Source organism: Schistocerca cancellata, chromosome 8 (genome assembly GCF_023864275.1).
Source record: "Schistocerca cancellata isolate TAMUIC-IGC-003103 chromosome 8, iqSchCanc2.1, whole genome shotgun sequence".
In the NCBI taxonomy this organism is placed as follows: domain Eukaryota; kingdom Metazoa; phylum Arthropoda; class Insecta; order Orthoptera; family Acrididae; genus Schistocerca; species Schistocerca cancellata.
The window spans coordinates 199,897,856-199,922,987 of record NC_064633.1 but is presented as its reverse complement, the minus strand read 5'-3'; the positions used below and the strand labels follow the sequence as shown (position 1 = coordinate 199,922,987).

At 38.5% G+C, this 25,132-nt stretch overlaps 1 protein-coding gene across 1 annotated transcript in view; it reads right to left on the bottom strand.

Annotated features, from left to right (window-relative positions):
- The window catches only part of LOC126094939 (THO complex subunit 2), a 313,848-nt gene that overhangs the window by 70,131 nt on the left and 218,585 nt on the right, over positions 1 to 25,132 (bottom strand). The window contains 3 exon segments of the mRNA XM_049909587.1: positions 10,336 to 10,379; positions 10,581 to 10,998; positions 16,377 to 16,530. Of these exon segments, the coding sequence (XP_049765544.1) occupies positions 10,336 to 10,379; positions 10,581 to 10,998; positions 16,377 to 16,530 (616 nt within the window).

The following is a 25,132-nucleotide window of genomic DNA, read 5'->3' as shown; positions in this document are numbered from 1 at the left end:
TATTAAAATAAGCAATCTTTATATCAAAAAACAATTCAAACTACTTAAACCTAACAAGATTCTGTGCCCAGGTAGCTCCCAGAGGATTTTGTATTAAATACAATATGGAGTAACCCAGCTAAGTGGTAAAAAGCACAAATCACTCTTGTTTAAAAAAAATTGAACATATGCACAGACTTGCAGACAAACATCCCTAACATCCACTACTGAAAGATCCTTGGGAATGTTCTAAGCTCGAAGATTATGTTGTTCCTACAGGAAACAACACAAATTTCAAAGAATCAGCAACAGTTTTGTAAAACCCCCATTGTGAAACACAGCTCATGGTTGTTTGCACAAGATATCTTACAAGTAGGATGTGCAACTGAAGTGAGACCATTTTCATAGCTTTCTGAATTTTTGATGAATGTAACATGATAACTATAAATACGTGTGCACACACACACACACACACACACACACACACACACACACACACACACACAGAGACCAATTTCTAGCTTCCGTGTTATCCCTTAATGAGCTAGAGTAAAACAAACAAACAAAAAAAGCACTTTCTAACGCACTATCTACCTTTGCAGGGGGAGTTATTGGAGGTGGGTAGCTAGTGGCTTGTGGGGAGGCAGGCAGGCTAGTCAGTCAGGATAGGAATGTGGAAGGGAGGATTGGCAGGTATACGGGCTATGCATGTAATGCCCGGTTGTAGGGGGTGGGGGGAGTGGTGCATGCTGAAAGAGACACAGGGATGTGAAATTGGGAGGAGGTGTCAAGATGACGGAAGGAGGAACAGTTGGATGAAAGGTGCAGGGGCAGTGGGTTACCTGATATTGAGGCCAGGACAATTACGGAAGCAGAGGGTGTATTGTAAGGATAACACTCATCTGCATAGTTCAGAGAAGCTGGTGGTGGAGGGAAGCATCCAGAAGGCCCGTGTTACAAAGCAGTCTTTGATACTGAGCATGCTGTGCTCAGCTGCACGTTGTTCCACCAGGTGGTCAACTTTGTTCTTGGTAAGAGTTTGGCAGTGGCCATTGCTGACGGACAGCTAACTGGTAGTCAAACCAACACAAGAAGCTGTGTGACACTATTCCCATAAGGAGTCCACCTGCATTTCCTATAGCTCACGAAAGATAACTTCACCAGCTAGAAAGTTTTTTCCCTTTTGTGTGTGCCTATTGGTAACTAATTGTTTGTTAGATGGGATCAGCATTACTACTGAATAGTTCATTGAATGTGCTCTTGTGCACAAAGAAATATTGTTGCTCGATGTTGGTATGGAAATGTGGAATGACCTGAGAGTATTATCACACTTTAAAATTGGATGATTGTGTGATAACGCCCATATTAAAAGAATGGCCTCAATAGTATCCGACTGCAAGATTAGTGACAAATTTTCAGAGCACATCGCACTGTACAAATATTTAGTGGGTTGGTGCGAAGCAATATGCAAATGGCAACCTGAGAGACATTGTAAGTGCTCAGGGAAACTGTACTGCAAAGCAAACGACATCCGAGAATTGAATACTGCTGCAGTGTTTGCAGTTCTTATTTGATAAGACAATAAAGGGGACACATTTTCAGGGACAAACCTCAAGGATTATAAAAGGTCAGTATAGCCAGTACATAAAGGTAACAGAGATGCTCAGGGAACTTATGTGGCAACCTTTTGAAGAAAATTAACACTAATTCTTGCAAAATGTTGTTGGGTGTGTTTTGAGAACAGGTATTCCAGGAAGACTATCTGACAATTTTGCTGTCTCCATCGTATATCTTGGATAGGGATAATGGGACTAAGATTTTTTTTTAAAAATTAGAGCACATACTGAGGCATATAGAAAAATATTTTTGCCTCGCTCCATACACCAATGATGTGGGGGAGAAAACTGCTCATACTAAGAAACACCAAAAAAGTCTCACGTCCTTTGCTTATATTAATGCTGGCAGCTCAGAACAAAGTTGGTTGCAAAAAAGCACTGACAATTACAGGTTGTTTACAAACCCACACCAGTCACTGTTTTGATTCGGCGATATTTGATTATGGGTGAAGGCAAACAACAGCTTCTCAAATTGTTGCTTCTGCCAGGTGTAAAGTGCAAGCTAAAATTCAAGTTGAGTATACAAAAAGTTCTGCAGCTATCCAAATTAACATCATGAGTTATGCCTAATTTATGGGCTTACAGTAATGAGTAAAGGAAAGGCTAGGCTAGAAAATGGTGCTGAATCTTTAAAGCTGTCTGTACAACTTTGAACAATGAAGAACAGACTGGCAGGTAGAGTACACAGAATGATGAAATTGTGTAAGTGGACCAAAAACTACAATTTGATCATAACTGATGGTAAGTAATCTGGTTGATGAATTTCTTCTTGTTGGATGCATCACTATTTACTCAATAATCATTGAAAAGCTTAATACCGCAAAATGTGAGCCCAAACCAAATCTAAGATCCAAAAGTGCCATTGGGAATTTTTGAACAAAGTATCGATCTTGCGGCCAGTGACTATTACCACTTATTGCACAATGGCTTGATGGATTAGGGTTCAACTGCCCCAAAGTCGAACACTACATGATGCAGTTGAAGAAAGTATGCAATGTTATGAAAAGGGACAACATAGAAAATGAAAGTATTATTGTAGGAAACCAAAACTGCCAATACGAGCTTTGCTCTAATGCTCACATTTTTATAGTGACTGAACAGCACTTACTTTTCAAATAAACCTTATATTAAGAAGTATCCTCAAGCATAAATTGTGTAGAAGCTTTCTAAGTAAATATATATTTAGAGGAAGAAGTCTCAATGTCACATGGATACAATTCTCCACAGTGATGCTGAAGGATAGGTGGCAGAGGATTTACACAGTAAACATGAGACAGATGACACAATGAAGGTACTACAGAGTTAATATCTGAGAATTTTGGAGCACAGGTAAACAGGAGACAGATGACACAGTAAAGGTACAACAGAGTTACGATCTGAGAATTTTGGAGCAAAAGAAGTATTATGCAGTCTTGACTGAACTCTTTTAGCCACCTAGAAACTCACATTATTTTGCTGCTAAAGTTAATTCTCAATACATCAGGACCTGCACTGGTATTTCTAGAACACAATCTCAATGATGATTTCTCCTCATAGCTGACGTGCAAGTCCACGAACCATCAACTTTGGCTAAGGAAGGAAAGTGGCAAGTAATTTGAAAGCCTGCCCTATCCCCTCCCTTCTTCTGCTATTCACTTAACACCGAAAGCCCAGTACTCAACAGAAATTTCATCTAGAAAGTTGCTTCATCTTTAGCTCGATACTTTCCTCCATTCTTGAATTACTTTTGCATAATGCAACTGAAAGAGATAAGGTAGCACTTTGTAACCACAGCACTTTTGTTTTGGCATCTGATATATATGTGCTTCTGATAGTTTCATATATCGAAGTTTTGGGCGCATCATTCATTGTAAAATCTTTCTGAGTATCATATGATTTCCTGCTAATGGAATCTTACGCTTTCTTATAATCAATAAATATAAACAATTTCGATTTGCAGTCTGAAAATTTGATATGAATGATTTCCCTTTCTGAAACCAATTTGCTTGTCAAGATGGAGTGCTATTACAGAATTTTTTATGTAACAGGTGACAAAAAATTTTCTCCTAATATTCTTTTTCTTGTTTCCTTTTTTTATGTACAGGGTTGCTTAATGCTCAGTGTCATTCAGAGAATTATATCTTCTGAAGTTTCCTGACATCTTCAGAAAAGTCGACTAATACAGCCATAGTACTTTCTTTTGTCGTATTTCACAATGTTGCCACTATTGAGTCATCTCTCATTGCTTCATAATACTTTAAAATGCCAATGATTTGTTTAATTTATTTTGTAGATGATGAACACTAACCAGGAGTCCTCAGGATTCTGCTCAAATACCTACATCCATGTGCCTGCACCCAGCATTTGGAGGCAGTTTTGGATCTATAACTGATTGTAGCTATCACATTATATCTCCCACCTCTCTATTCCAATGCTGAAACCTGTATAACTTTCTTTAATTACATGACCTCTGCACTTTTTTTTGCTTGTAGATTAATTGTTTTCTCTTATTTACAATACTACCACAAATGATGTGTACTGAGCAAAAATTTTTCTGCAATTCGCAGAAGTATTTCAAAAATTCAATGGTTAGTTCAGAATCAAAATGGGAAATACAGTATGGTCTACTGTTAAAAGTTCGAAGAGCATATGTCTCTAGAAGAGTCAGTCTATATATTGCTTCTTCCTACATCTATCTGGTGAAAAGAACATCAAGATATTATAAGGGAGAGTCGAGCCCAGGTAGAGGCTTATGAGCAATCGATCTCCCCACGAACCATATGAGACTGAACAGGAAAAGAGGGAAGTGGCACTGGTACACAAAGTACCCAGTGCCACACACCACAAGTTGGTGGCTTGTGCATGTCTGAGCAGAAAATAACCTAATACCACCATTTTATTGGTATCCTATGTATTACCTCTTTTCAAATACTTCAAAAGTGCAAAGGAATGCAATTTTACCACACTTTGATTTTACACCATAGTCACATCTAAGCTCCATAGTTACATATTGACAAAAAAAAAATCATAATTTAAAATATTTCTAAATATGTCTCTCTTTCTCATGCACGCCTCTCTCTCTCTCTCTCTCTCTCTCTCTCTCTCTCACCCTCCCTCCCATGCAGCAATGAAGGAGGAACATGAGGAATCCAGAAAGAAAGAAAGAAATAAAAGAATTGGGAAGTAGAGATGACCAGTTTGGAGGACCATAAAGGTAGTGGGAGAGGAAGGGAAGAAGAAAAAAAGATTAAAAGAATTGGGAAGTAGAGATGACCAGTTTGGAGGACCATAAAGGTAGTGGGAGAGGAAGGGAAGAAGAAAAAAAGATTAGAGCTTAACGTCCCATTAACAATGATGTTTTTAGAGTGAAGCATAAGGTCAGACTGGGAAAAGAAATTGGACAGGGTAATTCCAATATTCATCTTAAGTGGGTTAGGGAAACTGTAGAAAACCTAAAACTAAGTGGGCAGATGGGGACTTGAATCACTGTCCTCTCAAATAAGAGTCCAGTGTCTTTCCACTGCACTACCTTACTCGGTTTGAGATAGGAGGGAGAAGGTGACTGCATACAAGCGTGAGGTCATTTCCACTACAAAACTTGACTGAAATAAACCTGGTAATGAGTTGTGAAACTGGTTTACACTGCAATGTTACAGACAAATGTACAAAAGAGCAACTTATTACTAGTTGCTATGGAACAAAAGTAAGACGGTATACGAGGACAGAAAATTGTATTAGTACGTATGCAGTGACAATATGAAGATGTAGAGAAGACAAATTTTTGGTTTTTGCACAGCACTATGCCACTAAAGATTAAGGAGCTCAAAAAACTTCACTATTCTTAGCACAGTAGGAATTACAGAAGGAAAGTTGTCCTGGAAAGGATTACTAGTTTCTTAAGAATGTCAAGGCTCTTTAACAATCTGACCACATCACATGAGAGAGACTTCCACAAGTTATCACATTTGAAGTGCCTCAAAGACACTCAATACCTTTACAACATTATACAAAATCCGTCAGTATATATTGTCATAATAGACAGTTGAAATACCTGACAAAATATTCTATATTCAAAATTATACAGTAATGAAAGACTTCATTAAATTTCCTTCTTTCTTGTAGCTACCCATATAGAAATGGAAGACAATTTGTTTGTATTAACAAAAGCAGATGTTTGTGACAATGAGCTGCCTACATAATTTCTGTAATATCATACCTAAATACATGATCTTGTAAGTACTTATCACTATTCTCTGTCTGTATAACCACTGGGATGGAATATGGATAATCTCTAAAATACATATAGCACTTGAATAAATAAAGAAAAAAATAATCGTTACGGAAGGGTTAATAATACTTGAAGCAATCACTTACTTCTGTGCAAATACAATTTAATTCTTGTGAACTAGCAAAGCACAACAAAATCCTGGAGTATGAATGCAACTGTGTGTAGGAGTATCTTGTTCTACTGCGATTAAAGGCAGCTGTTGTCAGGAACCAATACATATCTTTTCACTGTTGTTTAGATCGCCTCCAGAATATTGATACAGACTTTGATATAACTGACTACATCTATGAAACACACTTGGTTATTGCCATTAAACTATTAGTAACTGGTAAGCAGAATATGTTTTTCACCCCATTTATAGCAGATGCCTTTCTATAATAAATATGTACCCCCCCCCCCCCCAAAAAAAAGAAAAACCACACACACACACACACACACACACACACACACACACACACACACCCCTTCCTATAGCTCCAGCTGACAGTTTTGCTACTTTTCAACATTTTTGTTTAGTTCTTCTATTTGGCATTTCCTATCTTGCTTTCTTTACTTTATACATGTTCTTTTAATTTCTCTTTATTTTCTTTTCTTCATTTCCCAGATTGTCTATGTCTCACAATTCATAAAGGAAGACTGCAAGTAATTTGTTTCTGCACTACATGAGATGATAAATACTTTCTTGTGACTGTGATATTTTTACAAGAAATGTATGCTGCCACTGGAAGATTTGCAATGTTCACAAAAACAGTGCATTAAACAATATTGTGGCTAGCTGCACTGTTTCTTCTCCTTGTTATATTTCTAAACAGCACTGAAATTCTGAATGGATAGAACAGTGATAGTCAATTCTTTAATGTGATGAATATAAAACACATGTATAAAATAAAACCTAAATTGGTTTTCAGTATTTTCATCTTTGAAAGAAGAGCCAAATTCAATATAAAAATTGAACTCTGCACTTTTCACATATTTTCGTGTGTACAAGGAACTGATAAAGATTTGACAGAACTGATAAAGATTTGACGGAACTCATAAAGATTTGACACATACTCTGTACAAATAAAAATAAACTGCCAGATACATATATAAAACAGGGCTGAGGAGGAGAGGGCAATGGCAGTAAATATGAATGTCCCCTAAATAGAAAATATATTCACTAAAGCAAAAGCACACAAAGCAAATTCAAATGACAAATCAAATAAGAGTTATGAAAATCTTCTTTTAGAAGCCTCTCTATGTGCATTCAAGCAAACTAAGTTGAAACTAACATCGAAAAAATTAGTAAAACAGTGTAACTATGAAGGGCATACATAAGAAAAGGTTTGAAACAACACTATGGGTGTAATTGAAGACTTTACTCAAATGTAATCACCGATGGCCTGAGCACAACCATCCTACTGCTTCACAAGCCAAAGGATTCACTGCTCTAAGAATCCCTGTGACTGTGACAGGAGTCAGTCCTTCACTGTGTCCTTCAGTTCATCTTCTGAGTTGAAGCACTTCCCTTTGAGATGATTTTTTAGTGGACAAAACACAAAGAAGTCATAGAGCGACATGTCCAGGCTGTAGGGCTGATGTTCAAGCTGTTCCCACTTGACTTGGCAATTACAATTTGTCTAACATTTTAGATCTATGGACGTGCATTATCGTGGAGCAGAATCACTCACTCCATAAATAGCTCAGACCTTTTGTTCTTGAAAGACTTGCACATGTCCAAGCTGTAGGGCTGATGCTCAAGCTGCTCCCACTTGACTTAGCAATTACAATTTGTCTAACATTTTAGATCTATGGACGTGCATTATCGTGGAGCAGAATCACTCACTCCATAAATAGCTCAGACCTTTTGTTCTTGATAGCTACAGAGTGTCTCACAGTACACTTCAGTGTCCGACGAATTTGACAAGTACACAATCTCAGATGTCAATAAAAATGGTGAGTGTCACCTTGCCTACTGGAGGACGCAGCTTTGAATTTTTTAGGGGCGATGACACTACATTCGCACCACTGTATGTCTATTATATTATCCCAAAGCGGCACATGAAAATTTCAACTGATTATTTGTTAGTTATGATGTTTCATACCTTTTCATTTGAACACTCCTTACACATGTTTAATTATGTCACATGCGTTTCAATTTGAAATAGAAACTTTTCGGATAGATGAAACTTCCACAGTCAAAGCACAAAACTGCTCATTGGTACAGTGAGTACTGCAACATGGTTGGATGTATGATGGTAATGAGGTGGTGGCTGATGGATTGGAAGTACTCCAGTCAATGTTCACTATGAAAAAGCAATACTATGACGGAAATTCTTTAACAGATATTGTTCAAGTAGACATGTATATAACGAAGGATTCCTTTCAGTTTGCGTAAGCCCTGGAACTCGACATAAATGAATGTATTTATGTGCCGACTGAGCAATAACCAGTAAAACTGGGGAATAATGTATATGCTATACATTCAAAATGTTAATAGTATCCCACCAATAATACTATAAAATACACATACCTTGAACATACATGATGATTTCCAAGGTTAAAACATCATTTACCAGACAGACAGGAGAGTAGGACCGTAGACAGATAAAATAAATAAATAAAATCCAAATAGAACATGAAGATATACATGCACATTTTCCAGTTCTCTCTGAAGCCATAAAATACAAACAACAATTGCTTCATCTTCTTTCAGAAAAACTTACCTATTTAAATTAGTCTTTTAATTTTGGATGATAAATAGAACTAAATAGTTTAAGGGACTGTGCACATCATAAAACTGTGAAGGATAAAGTACTTTTTAACAGATTAACTATTTGATAAAACTATAGCAAACAAACAGATGCAAACCATTATATATGAAAAGCGAAATTATAACAACTTCTTATAGTAAAACACGCCAAAAAAAGTTCGAAATACCTCCCTCTTTTGTACTCACCTACACTGGACAAAAAGGAGTGTATATGCTTCAGCAATCAATGTAGAAGACGCAGGATGTTGCAAGTGATTTTTGTATACTGGATGTCATGTTGTAATCTCAAATATCGATGTCCACTGTCTCCAAAAGGCTTCGATTCGTACCATTTCCTCTCATCATTGCTTTCAAATTATGTGAAGATGGGTTATCACAGACAATTCTCTTGTACGGGTTGATATGCTGTTTGCCTTCCCCTCATAAAATGCTTGCAGTATGTAACACATCATACAAATAATGGACTGGGATGCAAACCATAACATCAGCATGGATTTTCTTCATAATGTTATTTCCTCCCACGCATCAAATGGTTGGGCAAAATTTTACACTCATTCTTCTTTGTAATCATTCTATAACAGTGCAGGAGTATGATAACATCTAAACTTCCCTGCTGCTCTGTGACGTACAGGTGGTCTTTCCTTTAACATTTCTGCATTTAAATGCAATAAATCCACTGCTGTAGCACTCCTGAAAATTAAATCGTTTGAATATTTCACACTCTTCAAGCAGTCTTCTTCTACATCTTTATTATCTTGATTATTCACATTCTTCTTTTATGAGCAGCCATTCATCTTGTATTTTGGAAACCAATCCAAATATTTTTCTGCTTTTCAAGGAGGGTATCTTCTTTTATTGATCTTTCTCTACAGAAATGCCAATAAATGACTTCTTTCTCCATTAAATATCTTCTAGGATACTCCGATGTACAGATAATCACCTTCAATACATTCTGATGTTTTCCTTGAAAAAATGAACCATACTATTTAAGAGCTACCACTCTTCATATTTCCAGCCTTTAATTATTCGTTACTGAAGTTCACGTTGCCATGTCTTCCAAACTCATTCTTGAGGTGTGACTTACTCGTAAAACTAAATCTTGAAATTTCAATTCCTCAGTCATACTTCTGTTGGTCTCCAATGAAAAACATATTTTAAAAGAATTTGAATGACTGTGATTAACGCGGTTGCAGCAACAGTAACCCAGACATTACCTACGAATAACTCAGCTCCATTGTTTACTGAATGGTGACTAATAGCTTTATAAATGCAAATTATAAGTTAAAGATGCCCACTGATGATTCTCTCTTTGTAACAACTTTGTAAACAAGGAACTGTATGTAAATATGAGGAATAAGGAAACAGTTTCTTTTCCAGAGCCATTAGAGACAAGAGATTAACTGTATATGACAGTTCATCAGCTAACAACTGAAAATATGTTACATCGCAATAACTTCACTTTTTGTAGGTATCTTCATCACCAGCAGATGATGAATCTTCACAACTTACAACCACCTTCTTCAAACGACCACACGCACACACTAACGAAATGTCACTTTCTGAAGGCACTATTTATTACATTACAAGTCCAGCCAAGTAACCTTGGAACAAATTTCTTCAGTGTGAAGAACGAAGCAGTGATGACTAACTATGCTGACCGGCCCTCAGCTCTGTAACCACAAAAACTTCCTCTGGCGTTGCTAGGAGACTTGAATACTAACCTTCGTTGATGACGAGCTGCCATCCATCTTCCGCCTCTTGACATCTGAAACCAAATAAAAATGCTGCAACAACAAACAGTGGGAGATAATTGTGTTAATATTCCAAGAAAACAGTTCAAACATAAATGAAAGATCTTTGAAAAAGATATTTTATGTATAAATGAGTAAGGGCATACACACCTACAGCCAGTTACAATTATCACCTATTACGATAATATAAAAATAAATTAAAAGATTGTCTTTACCTCTATCAACAAGGTCTGGTGGTTCCTGGCTGCGGCGGTGTGTGGAACCTGAACTGGAGTTTGAAAGCGAGCTGAGATCACGGTCATCGTGCTGGCTGGAAGGAGGTGGCTGGTAGTAGTGTGTGCGTTCCACGCGTTCCACTGCCGCAGCCGCCGTTGTGTAGTACCGCTGCTCTCTCTCCCTCTCACGGTCTCTGTCACGATCACGGTCACGCTCACTTCCGTATCGGGTGATGGATGCAGTTGTGCCATATTCGTCCTTGATGGAAGGTCCTGCCGATTCGGAGTAGCGATCGCGATCCCTATCACGATCTCTTTCCCTTTCGCGATCGCGACTTCTTTCGTGGTCTCGATCACGATCCTCTTGTTGCTGGCTCTGTTGCTGTTGCTGCTGCTGCTGTTGCTGAGGCTGTTGCTGCTGCAAATTGAGAAAAACCTAAACTTAACACCTGTTACGGAAAGAGTTACACAAAATAGGTTGTAAATTAGAATGATTTGATTACAACCATCACATGTTATTCAGCAATGAAAACAACTTGTAAAATAAAGATTTGCATGCAATTTTTCCACACCTCATTAAAAATAGTGACAGAAAACTTTTTCCAAAAATTCTTATAGTAGCTATTGATCAGTTGAGGAAAACATGCACCAATTTAAGACTTTATAAGATACGCTTTCATAAAGTGTTATACCAGCAAAATTATTCGACTGAGTTCCCAAAAACAACATATAAACTTGTGGGTGATGGTGGGAGGAGGAGGAGGAGGAGGAGGAAGGGGGAGGAATTATCATTACAATGTATTAGTACATTGGGGGGGCTGCTTAGTAAAAAGGGCTGAAAAAAATGGGGAGATGGCCACAGAAGCTCCCTTTGTGGAACTGCCCTAGAACAAGGTGTCTCCAAGTAGCACCGTACATCTTACTCATATAAAAAAAAAGATACCTCCACAGTTTATTTATGTAGGAAAGCCTACTGAACAGCTGTCTCTAGTAAGGTCAGGTTGTTGACAGTGCATCGAAATCTGCTGAATCCACACTGGGAGCGACTTAGGAGCTGCCTGGTCTCCCACATCCAGGCCAGACAACAGTTAACCGTCCCCTGTAAGGTCTTGTCTCTACAGCTCATTAACGCGATGGTTCGGTAACTACTGGGACACCATCAGTCCTTTCATGGTTTGACAAAAGGTATCAAAATTGACTCACTCCATGAGTTGGGAAAGTTGCCTCTCTGTCATATCGAATTAAAACATTGTAAGAGTATTTCCTTTGATGCTGGGTTCAAGATCCGCAGCACATGCTGTAGTGGATTTGGTCATGATTCGGCAAAGTATTTTACGATTGCATTTTGTGTCATTTAAAGTAATAAATATGTAAAACTTAAGATTTTTTTAAGTTTTTCACTCTACATTTATACAAATTAACCTATCAAAGTGAGTAGCCCCTGCCAGCTGTCAGAAACACATTTGCAGTTGATGACTTCGTAAAAATTCAATACATGAAAGGCAAGGGATTACTCTAAACATACAAAATTGGCATATGGTCTACGAAACCTAAACGTTTGGTGACCTGTGATTCAGATGATTTTCAACCATTCACCAATGTAGTATGAGAATATAACAGTTATTTAGGTCTGAATATTAATGCCAAGAAGACACATTTTTTATTGTCACGTGCCCGTAATGTCTATAACATTGATGATAATTCTCAGAATCTCAGATCCAGACCTAAACCTCAGAGTTTGATTTGTAAGGTGCTACATTTGGTCCGCATTTCTTATATGATTCTGAAGGATGGATGCTAAATGTGATAACTGCAAGGACGGTCAAGACTTTTGAAATGTGAATTTACCACAGAATATTTAAAATACCATGGACAGCACGAGTAACAAACACCGAAGTATTGTGAAGAACACAGAAACAGCCAGAAATTATAACATTTAAAAGACCCTAGGACATGTCTTCTAGGACACCAAATATGTGCGTCCGCCGCTCGTGGTCTCGCGGTAGCGTTCTCGCTTCCCGAGCACGGGGTCCCGGGTTCGATTCCCGGCGGGGTCAGGGATTTTCACCTGCCTCGAGATGACTGGGTGTTTGTGTTGTCCTCATCATTTCATCATCATCCAGGAAAGTGGCGAAATTGGACTGAGCAAAGATTGGGTAATTGTACGGGCGCTGATAACCACGCAGTTGAGTGCCCCACAAACCAAACATCATCATCATCACCAAATATGTGCTTCTCCAGTTGGTAGTAGAAGGGAAGATTGAGGGAAAAGAAGGTAAGGATGAAGAAGAATATCTTGGTTAGTTACCATAAAGCAGTAACAGGTTATGAAGTGCAGATAACTACTACATACTGTGGGTCACACAATAAAGATGCATCATGTCATCACCAACATTCATTAATGAATAAGCAGGATATAAATAATTTATCAAAATAACAAAAATACGTGTCACTACTATTTAAATATGTGTGTGTGCAGCATGGAATAGGACTCAATATACAGGGTGTACATAAAGTCCAGGAACACTTTCAATTATTTATTGTACAGATATCACACGTCATTTTGAAGAGAACCCCCCCCCCCCCCCCTTCCCCACACAGCGTAATTTGATAATTTGCTGATTAGTCAGCTCTAGTCACCAACATCGCAAGTTCGGGTGCGGAGTGAGCTTTCTGGGTGTTGGAGTTTGACAAAAGCACCAGATCTCACGATTTCTTGTTCGATTAACTTTTTATACAATAAGGCATCAAAGATATATGCTGAAGAGCCAAAGAAACTGGTACACCTGCCTAATATCGTGTAGGGCCCCTGCGAGCATGTCGAAGTGGTGCAACACAACGTGGATAGACTCTACTAATGTCTGAAGTAGTGTTGGAGGGAACTGACCTATGAATTCTGCAGGGCTGTCCATAAACCCGTAAGACTACGAGGGGTTGGAGATCTCTTCTGAACAGCACATTGCAAGTTATCCCAGATATGCTCTATAGTGTCACGTCTGGGGAGTTTGGTGCCCAGCAGAAGTGTTTAAACTCAGAAGAGTGTTCCTGGAACCACTCTGTAGAAATTCTGGACGTGTGGGGTGTCGCATCATCCTGCTGGAACTGCCCAAGTCTCTCGGAATGCAAAATGGACATGAATGGATGCAGGTGATCAGACAGGATGCTTACGTTAATGTCACCTGTCAGAGTCGTATCTAGACATATCAGGGGTCCCATATCACTCCAACTCCATGCACCCCACACCATTACAGTGCCATCACCAACTTGAACAGTCCCCTGCTGACATGCAGGGTACATGGATTTGTGAGGTTGTCTCTATACCCGTACATGTCCATCTGGTTGATACAATTTGAAACGAGACTATTCCGACTGGGCAAAATGTATCCAGTCATCAACAGTTTAATGTCTACATCTACATATATACTCCGCTAGCCACCAAGTGGTGTGTGATGGAGGGCACAATTCGCGCCAAAGTCATATTTCCTCCCCTCTGTTCCACTCGTGGATCACGCAAGGGAAAAACGACTGTCTGAACGCCTCAGTACAAGCTCTAATTTCCTTTGTCTTTGAATGGTGATCATTGCGCAATTTGGAAGTTGCTGGTAATAACATATGCTCTACATCCTCAGCGAAGATCGGATTTCAGAATTTAGTGAGCAGCCCCTTCCGTTTGGTGTGTTGTCTACCTGCAAGTGTGTACCACATCAAACTTTCTATGAGATTTGTAATGCTCTTGCAATGGCTAAATGTACCAGCCATGAATCTTGCCACTCTTCTTTGGGTCTTCATCATCTCTTGAATCAAACCCAACTGGTAAGGGTCCCATACAGACGAACAGTACTCTCAGACTGGACGAACTAACGTACTGAAAGCAACTTCCTTTGTTGAAGGACAGCATTGCTTCAGGATTCTACCAATAAACTGCAATCTAGAGTTCTCCCTGACCATTACTTGTGTAATCTGATCATTCCATCTGAGATCATTTCGAATAGTCAGACCGAGATACTTGACGGATGTTACCACTTCCCAAGACTAGGCATTTATTTTGTACTCGTACATTAATGGGGATTTTCGCCTTGTTATACGTAGTAGGTTACACTTACTAATATTTAGAGATAACTGCCAGTCATTACACCACATGTTTATTTTCTGCAAATCCCCATTGATTTGTTCACAACTTTCGTGTGATACTACTTTCTTGTAGACTACAGCATCATTGGCGAACAGTCTAATGCCACTGTCAATACCATCAACCAGATTGTTTATGTAAATCGTAAAAAGCAGCAGACCTATTACACCTGAAGTTACGCTTGTTTCTGTTGAAGTCACCCCATTCAGGACGACATACTTCTCTCTGTCTGTTAGTAAAATTTCTATCCAACCGAATATGTCATTGGATAGACCGTAAGTGCGCACTTTCTGGAGCAAGCATCAGTGTGGAACTGAGTCGAATGCCTTTCGAAAGTTGAGAAATATGCTATCAACCTGGGAGCCGGTATCTAGAGCCTGTTGCGTATCACGCACAAAGAGGGCCAGCTGTGTCTTGCATGACCGCTATTTCCAAAAACCGTGCTAGTTTCTGCGGATGAGCTTCTCAGAGTATAGAAAGGTCATTATGTCTGAACACAAAATATGTTCCATGATTCTAGAACAAATCGATGTCAGTGAAATTGGTCGGTAATTATGTGCATCCAATTTTCTCACCTTTTTATAGATTGCAATGTTGGTGTTGACGGGCCCAGGCAAGGCGTAAAGCTTTGTGTTGTGCAGTCATCAGGGGTACATGAGTGGGCCTTCGGCTCTGGAAGCCCATATCGATGACGTTTTATTGAATGGTTTGCACGCTGACACTTGCTGCTGGCCCTGCACTGAAATCTGCAGCAATTTGCAGGAGCGTTGCACTTCTGTCACATTGAACAACTCTCTTCAGATGTTGTTGGTTCCGGGTTTGTAAGATCTTTTTCCAGCTGCAGCGATTTTACAGATTTGATGTTTTACCTGATTCGTGATATTCACGGTACACTCGTGAAATGGTCATATGGGAAAAGCCCTACTTCATCACTATTTCAAAGATGCTGTGTCCCTTTGCTCGTGCAACAACTAGAACACAATGTTCTGACTCACTTAAATCTTGATAACCTGACATTGTAGCATCAGTAATCGATCTAACAACTGTGGCAGACACTTGTTGTGTTACAAAGGTGTTGCTGACTGCAGCGCCGTATTCTGTCTGCTTACATATGTATGTATTTGAATATGCATGCCTACGCCAGTTTCTTTGGTGTTTCAGTGTAGTATTAATTAAGAAACTGCAACTCGTAAGAAAGGAATAAGTACAGATAACAATTTTTTATGTAGCGGAGGTGTAGAGCAAAGGGCAGTCACGTAAACAAACAGTTTAACACTGAAGGTTTTCAAACTGTGTCAGTTGATCACATCACATCACCTGCCCCCCCCCCCCCTCCCCGCATCAACATAAAGCTTCTTCCAGTGAAACCAAGAAGAGCAGGAGGAAATAAAGGGTATCATTTGACACAGGCCACTATACTTTGTGTGTGTGTGTGTGTGTGTGTGTGTGTGTGTGTGTGTGTGTGTTTTTTGCGAACGGATTCTGGAAAAAATGCAAGTGCCAAGGCTAAACACTAACATTAAACTTCTTGTTTATAGCCTTACCTACCACTTCACAACTTAATTGTATACAATGAGTGGGTGATCTTACTTATTTCACTGTATTACACCAAGGATTTTCCATTATTATTTAATAACATAACTAATATGTTTTTGTGCCACACTTACTCGATACAGTCTTTCTTCGCGCGGTATTTTCTCTTCCTTTTTTTCCTTGGAGCGCCTCTCCCTTTCAGATTCCTCCCTTCGCTCATCTTTCTTTGTTGTCTTTTCCTTTGGTTCATAATCCTTGTCTTTAATTTTTTCCTTCTCTTTCGAAATTCTGCAAAATAAATTTTTAAGTGTAAAAGCAATACACATACTGATTTATACACAACATCATTAAAGTCGTCTTGCACATTTCTAGCAAAAGAGAACAATAACTAAAAACCTTGACAAGAGTGAATAACAAACATAATGCAGAGTAATGTACATATTCTGCCTGCTTCTCTGACAAGTAATAGATAGTTTAGGAAAAGTCAATCTAAGAAACCAGCATAATTATTTTACTAATTGTAACAGAGAGTAAAATGATACCTTACAGCTCAAGGTATTAAAATGACAAACAGACAGCAATAAATCATTTTAACAGATATGTGGATTTAATTAATTTCCACACTTCATGAGTAAAAAGTGTCTTTCTAAACAGATATCAGATATAGCAAGAGCACACCTAGGATCTGAGTTAGAGGGGAGGGCAACTCATTTTAGTTATCAATTAATTGTGAAATTTTTAAATTTCATGACAAATAGTTCTGGGTGCACTTGCTGCTAGTCAGTATCCATCTTATTTTCTGCCTTTCTTCAAAACTGATACTGAATTGATCCATCTGATAGTGTAATGTCACGAAATTGTTGAGACTAGTATTCATACTCCTGCCACCGACACAGTCACACATAATGTCTACTTTGACTATTTTTTGTTTAACGGATTATTATGTCATATTTTTTAAGTTTTCTTCCACAAGGTGTGTGTGTTTGTGTGTGTGTGCGCGCGCGCGCAAGATGAGCTATAATGCCTCATAGATGAAGTTCTTTTTTAAGAGTAACTTACTGTTAATTTGGAAAGCTTATCGTTAAAGTAATAGGTCTTGTTAATTACCTCTGTAGAGCAAAATGCAATACACAAGGATAGGCTGAAAAGTAATGCACACAAGTTTGTAGAATGCGTACCAAGTGACACTGAGAAACATGCCAGGTGGCATGTGGAACATAACTTCTCTCTCTACATGCAAGCGCAGTTTGAATGCACTGTGTACATTGAGTGTATTTTGAACAGCAGAAGTATAGAGATGTGACCCAGTGTGAGTCAGTGTACCATTATAACATTTTTAAATGCTAAAAAAATGGCTCCTACTGAGATTCATCATCATTTAAAGGCTGTTTATGGTGACTGCCGCAAATTGATGGATAGTAAAATTTTGTAGCTGATAGCCTTGAAAAGCCATATTTGTTGATAAATACACAGTGGACCTCCAAACACAGCCACAGATGATAAACTTCACAAACTTGTCAATGATTTGATTCAAAATGTCTGGCGAATCATATTGGAATACCTGAGGATTGTAATGGCTTCATTACTGATCAAATGAGCCAAGTCCACACCCTCCCTACCCCCCGCAATCTTGTGCCTTGCAATTTTTATATTTTCCTCTACTCAAGGGAGACCTTAACGCTAATAATTACACCTCAGACGAAGAGGTGAAGGCAGCTGTCAAGTCCTGGAGTCAAGAAAAGTTGGAAGAAATTTTCAGTGACGGATTTAAAAAAAAAAACTTATTGGGAAAAATGTGTTAGTCTTAATGGTGAAAATGTTGAAAAATAAATACGTAATTTTGAAGCTTAAGATTTGTACTTTAATGTACCTTTTGCCCAATTTTTGTAATTGTATTTGTTCATGTTCTGCAATCATGTATGCATTACTTTTTAGCCGGCCCTCATAGTGACAAAAAGAAAATCTTAATTAAATCTCTTCCAAGTTAACTGCCTTGTTTTAAGGATTGAGCCTACTACCTGGAAGAGAATCGTAAGAACGATGACTGATGACTGGTGAATGTGACAGGACAAAAGCAAAAGGACATTAAAAAGAAACAATGAATCCAGAAGTAATATTTTGGAACTAAGTCAAATTAAGTTGGGTGACGCTAAGGGAATTAGATTAGGAAATGAGACACTTAAAGTAGTAAAGGAGTTTTGCTATCTGGGAAACAAAATAACTGATGATGGTCGAAGTAGAGAGGGTATAAAATGTAGACTGGCAATGGCAAGGAAAGCGTTTCTGAAGAAGAGAAATTTGTTAACATCGAGTATAGGTTTAAGTGTCAGGAAGTCGTTTCTGAAAGTATATGTATGGAGTGTAGCCATGAATGGAAATGAAACATGGACGATAAATAGTTTGGACATGGACGATAAATAGTTCGGACAAGACGAGAATAGAAGCTTTTGAAATGTGGTGCTACAGAAGAATGCTGAAGATTAGATGGGTAGATCACATAATTAATGATGAAGTATTGAATAGAATTGGGGAGAAGAGAAATTTGTGGCACAACTTGACAAGAAGAAGGGACTGGTTGGTAGGACATGTTCTGAGGCATCAGGGGATCACCAATTTAGCATTGGAGGGCAGTGTGGAGGGTAAAAATCATAGAGGGAGACCAAGAGATGAATACACTAAGCAAATTCAGAAGGACGTAGGTTGCAGTAAGTACTGGGAGTTGAAGAAGCTTGCACAGGATAGAGTAACATGGAGAGCTGCATCAAACCAGTCTTAGGACTGAAGACCACCACCACAACAACAACAACAACAACAACAACAAGTCTCCAGTCATAGTAGCCAAAATAAGAACAATTGAAATGTATGAATTTCAGCGAAGACCGATATTTTCAGCAATAGCGAGTGCTGAGAAGTATCACACACTCATTTCTGCACTATATGTGTCGAAGTTTCAAGGTCAACAAATGCCATGGCTGTCAAAAAGTGACATTAGTGCTGGCACTGCAGTTGCCAGAGCCTGCCACTATGTCCTGTTACTGTAGTTTTGGGACGTGCAGTACAGGTCTGATGCAGTCAACATCGCCGCAATGGTAGCAGATGCCGCCCACAAAATTAGATTGTAAGAGTGAAGAAAGTCAAACTGAACTGCCAGCGAGTGAGTTTGCATACCTATCAGTGAATGAATAACAAGAAGAGACAAAATTAACTATACCTTTGTTAAAAGGTAAGTAACAATAGGTTAAGTAACAATAAAAATGGCCAGTAGCAACTTAGATGAAATTAAAAAACGGATGGCTGAAAAATAGATCAAAGATTCAATGTAGAATTTTCAGTTAGTTCAGACTTGATGTTGACTAAGCTTGAAGATATATTCAAGTTATCAGTCAAATGTTCCAATGTTTTAAGTTTTAATCCATAGTTACTAAATCAAGTCATCAACCAGTAAATGGGCTTTCTATCAGTATCTTGGAAACCACCGAAAGAAGATTTTTTGAGACTTTGTAAACAATCACATAATTACTTAAAAAAACCATATTCTAACAAACCCCTGCTAGTGAAATGAGAATAATACATTTTTGTCATTAAAATTAGTGTCATCACAACAGCACATTCAGTTCTGATGTTTCACATTTCTTGGGTTTTCCACCAGATCGTATTTTGTAAATCCTGCAATATTTCATTGAAGTAACTGCTTGATATCTTTCCTCCAACTGCAAGCGTCTTCCCACACACATGTACTGCCTGCTCCTGGCCTGATAAATTTCTATGGTGCCACGGGGTTATTATCAGTTGCGTCTTGCAGCCGTGACAGCAGCAACTACCACCACCTGAAGATGTCTAGCTGTTGCATCAACGAAATATTGTGGGTTATTTGAACAGATGCACCAAATAGCTGATTATTATTATTATTTGATATCCTACATTGAACCACTTTTAGTCAATATTGTGAATTAGGTTCTTCTGTTTTTTGTTGGCCCAATACTTTTTCATTCTTTCAGACTGTGCCTTTCTCTCCTTATTCAAAATAACCCTTCCCATTCTCTGTTAATGTTTATCGGTAGTGTGATATGTTTGCCCTGAAGTATCGTAGCACGTCTGTTTTGCCTTTAAAAATCCTCCACCATAATCTGTAATATCATCATGTCCTCCTGGATCGCTGCAATCCATTTAATGCTGCTCTTACTATTCCTTAACTTCTCAATTATTATCCTGCTAATTCTATTTTCTGTCGTCCTCAGAGATCCATTTCTTTTTCATTGTACCTGGCACTGGTTCTATTTCCTCATAAACTGTTTCATTTGAAGCTCTTCTACAAACTCTGTCTTTTTGGTAAGTTTTTTATATATATTCTGACTATCCTTCTTTCTACCTGTCTAATGCTACAGTGTTGTTTGTTTTAAATATACACTACTGGCCATAAAAATTGCTACACCACGAAGATGACGTGCTACAGACGCGAAATTTAACCGACAGGAAGAAGATGCTGTGATATGCAAATGCTTAGCTTTTCAGAGCATTCACACAAGGTTGGCGCCGGCAGCAACACCTACAACCTGCCGACATGAGGAAAGTTTCCAACTGATTTCTCATACACAAACAGCAGTTGATTGTAGCCTATCGCGATTGTGGTTTATTGTATCGTGACATTGCTGCTCGTATTGGTTGAGATCCAATGACTGTTAGCAGAATATGGAATTGGTGGGTTCAGGAGGGTAATATGGAATGCCGTGCTGGATCCCAACGGCCTTGTATCACTAGCAGTTGAGATGACAGGCACCTTAGATCCCAGAGTCAACAGATGGGGACGTTTGCAAGACAACAACCATCTGCATGAACAGTTCGACGACGTTTGCAGCAGCATGGACTATCAGCTCGGAGACCATGGCTGTGGTTACCCTTGACACTACATCACAGACAGGAGTGCCTGCGATGGTGTACTCAACGGCGAACCCGGGTGCACGAAAGGCAAAACGTCATTTTTTCGGACGAATCCAGGTTCTGTTTACAGCATCATGGTGGCCGTATCCATGTTTGGTGACATCGCGGAGAACGCACATTGGAAGCGTGTATTCGTCATCGCCATACTGGCGTATCACCCGGCGTGATGGTATGGGGTGTCCATTGCTTACACGTCTCAGTCACCTCTTGTTCTCATTGACGGCACTTTGAACAGTGGACATTATATTTCAGATGTGTTACGACCCGTGGCTCTACCCTTCATTCGATCCCTGCGAAACCCTACATTTCAGCAAGATAATGCACGACCGCATGTTGCAGGTCCTGTACGGGCCTTTCTGGATACAGAAAATGTTCGACTGCTGCCCTGGCCAGCACATTCTCCAGATCTCTCACCAATTGGAAAAGTCTGGTTAATGGTGGCCGAGCAACTGGCTCGTCACAATACGCCAGTCACTACTCTTGATGAACTGTGGTATCGTGTTAAATCTGCATGGGCAGCTGTACCTGTACACACCATCCAAACTCTGTTTGACTCAATGCCCAGACGTATCAAGGCCGTTATTACGGCCAGAGGTGGTTGTTCTGGGTACTGATTTCTCAGGATCTATGTCCAATGAATACCTGTTTATCATCTGCATTTCTTCTTGGTGTAGCAATTTTTAATGGCCAGTAGCGTAGTATCACTAGCAGATGTTATTTGCAACTGTGCGACTGTTTTGTTATGTTTCAGTTTTGTGGCTACTGAGAAGCATTTTTTGCTATATGTGCTCTTGGTAAGATGATGTATTTTAATCAATTTGTTTATTCTACTCTGCCATGATGGTTTCTCATTCAGGATGTGTGTTGTTATTTCTCCCAAGTATTTAAGCTTTTCAAGAATCTTTATGTTGTGTTCTCCAATTCTGATTCTGTTTGCCAATGATGGTTCTGTTATCATTATTTCAGTTTCAAAAGCTATTTTCAGGCCAATACTCTGGGATACTTCCTGTAATGATTGCATTTGTTGTTTAGTTTCTTAAATGTTGTTGGTGAGAAGAGCTAGATCATCAGAAGATCCTAAACTGTTCAACTTGATGTTATCTGTTTGTGTTCCAACCTTAATGTTCTTTGGATCGTCCTTGTACCATTCCCGTTATGTACTCAAGAGCACAATTAAAAAGAAGAGGTGAAAAGCTGTCTCCCTGCCTTAAACCAGTTTTTACCACAAATGATTCAGAAAGTTCCTCTCTGAACTTGTATTTCTTAAGTTCTATCAGTTAAATTAATTTTAGGGAGTCTGAAATGTTTCAAGATTTTTAACAGTGAGGGTTTATGGACTGAATCATATGCTTCCTTAAAATCTATAAATGTAACAGAGAGCCTTGTTTTGTTTCCAGTAATAAGTCATTATTAATTTCAGAGTAATTGTTGTTTGGCACAGCTTCTCCCAGGTCTGAAGCCTCCTTGGTATTCCCCCACTTCTTAAGCCAGTTGTTCTTTCATCGTATTGTGTAAAATCTTGTAGGAATAGTATAAGAGTGAGGTTCCTCCACAGTTGTCTGGATCACTTTTGTCTTCTTTCTTATGAAGTGGGTTAATTGTAGCTGTGGTCCATTTCTCTGGAGATTTTTTCTGTTGCCCCAATTTTTTGTAAAAAATATGCAAAGATGCCTGAGTTGTTTTACCAACAAATGGCCACACTTCCACAAACACTTGATTTTCACCACATGCTTTGCAGTTTCTCATTTCTTTAAGGGCAATTTCTGTTTCTTGTACTGTAAGTGGCTTTATATTTTCTGGTTTGGTTTGTACAGGGGTGCTTGGATTTAAACGCTTTTCAGGTTCCTCACAGTTCAAGAACTTGTTGAATGCTTCTGCGATGATTTCTGCATTTTCCTTGTTGTTAAAGGCTGTTCTTCCATCTTTGTTTCTCAGCAATATTGTGGAAGGGTTGTAATTAAGTAACTGTTTATCAAAGGCTTTGAAGTTGTCTGTGGAATTGGTTTTGCAGTAGTTTTCTTCAATGGAACTCAGATCCTTTTGATATTGCAGCCTTGTTTTTCTGATTATGTGAGAGAATTTTTTCCTGATGTTTTTGAGGTTGGTTTCATTTTCTTCTGTTTTGTGAATTTGAAATTTTTGCCCAAGCTTTGTCATTCATCATGAATGTCATCACATTCTGCAGTCCACCGTGCAGGTTTTTTATGTTGATTTACTGGGGCTGATTCTTCAGCATGTTGTTTTTAAATTGGTATTATTTCCTCAAAATTATCTGTTACTATAGTATTTTGTGCGTTTTTCTGACATTTGTCATTTCTTATTAATTTATGTGGGTCATACTTTCTTTATTCCTCAATTGCTGTCTTTTTTCCTTAATGGGGTGAATTAGATTTTGATTTTCACCAAATAATGATCTGAATCTGTTTCTGTTCCTCTCAGTACTTTAAAGTTTCGAATTACTTTATGAAAGAATTTGTCTATGCAGACATGGTCCAACTGTCACTCTCCTCTCTTCCAATCAGGATGTTCCTATGTCAAGTCTGCTTGGTTTTCTTTTAAAATATGTAGCTTTAGAGATGAGACCATGTGTCCTGCAAAATTCAATGAGTCTTTGTCCATTTCTATTAGTTTGTGGAGCACATTTTTTAATTATATCACTGTACTGCTTTTCCTTTTCCAGCTTGACATTAAAATCCCCTGTCAAGATCTTTACTTTGTTTTTACTGACTTGATTTAGTGTCTGATCCAAAATATCCCAGAATTTTTCTACTTCCACCATAGTTCTTGTTAGAACATTTTTTTTTCTCATTGGTAGGGGCTAGTGCATTTATGATAGTATATATCTTGTTTTTGAGTTTCAGATTTAAAATTGCGATTCTTGGAGAAATAGCTTTAAATCAGTAACTGAATCTATCACTTTCAAATTTACTACAGATCATGTTCCGAATTGTGGGAACTGTTTCATAACTCTTTGTCCTGGTTTTCTATTGTAAATTCTATTACCTTGAGATTCAAATGGATCTTCTATGTCTTTCTCATTTCTTGGAGTCCTGCTATTAAGATTGTCTGTCTGTCCAATTCATTTGTTATGTTTTTGAGCTTTCCAGTTTTCAGTAAAGAGTTTATGTTACATGTTGCAATGTAGTTAGCGTGTTCACATTTTATTTTGGCATTACACACTTGATGAGAGTTCGTTGATTTCAAATTCACCAATTCATTAGAGTCTTCTAGTTGGCTAACCACCAAATCCGATGCAGCATTCTCCTTCCCTACTGGGTTGGAAAGTGGAAATTTTTCTCTAAAAGAGCTTCTCATTGTTGACTGTCAGAGGCTATCAACCTCGAGTGGAGCAAGCTCCGTGTTACAACTATGGTTGTTAGCCACAGAGGAAATTAATTAGCTGCCACTAACATGTGGAACAGACACTGTTCAGTCAGTAGTTTGACAGTTCCACTCTTAAGGTGTTGTATGTTTACATATAACATTGATAAGAGTGGAACTGTCGAACTACAGTCACACCGTAGTTAACATTTTATTTTTAACATATTTACATCATTTACCACCTTATTAAAACAGCGACAGTTATAAGACAGTTCACCAACGACATAATATGGACATTACATCAATCTAGATGTACTTGACAATGGCGATAAAGGCCGAATCAGTCTGTTGTGAATAGAGATTATTTATTATAAGCAGCTGTTTGGTGCATCTATTGTAATAACCATGTCATTAACAAGCATATATTATGCTGCTGGCCCTAATGGGGCGGGGTGCGAGGTGTAGTGTGGGATTTACATAAAATGAACCGACAGAAAACTCGAGAAGTGTATTTGCAACAGATCCACTGAGAAAGCCTGGAAAGTCACACTTGGTACCTCTACAAGGAGGAGATGGCCAACGACATACATAAGTTTGACAAGTTATGTAATAAGAGAGGCAGACTGCCATG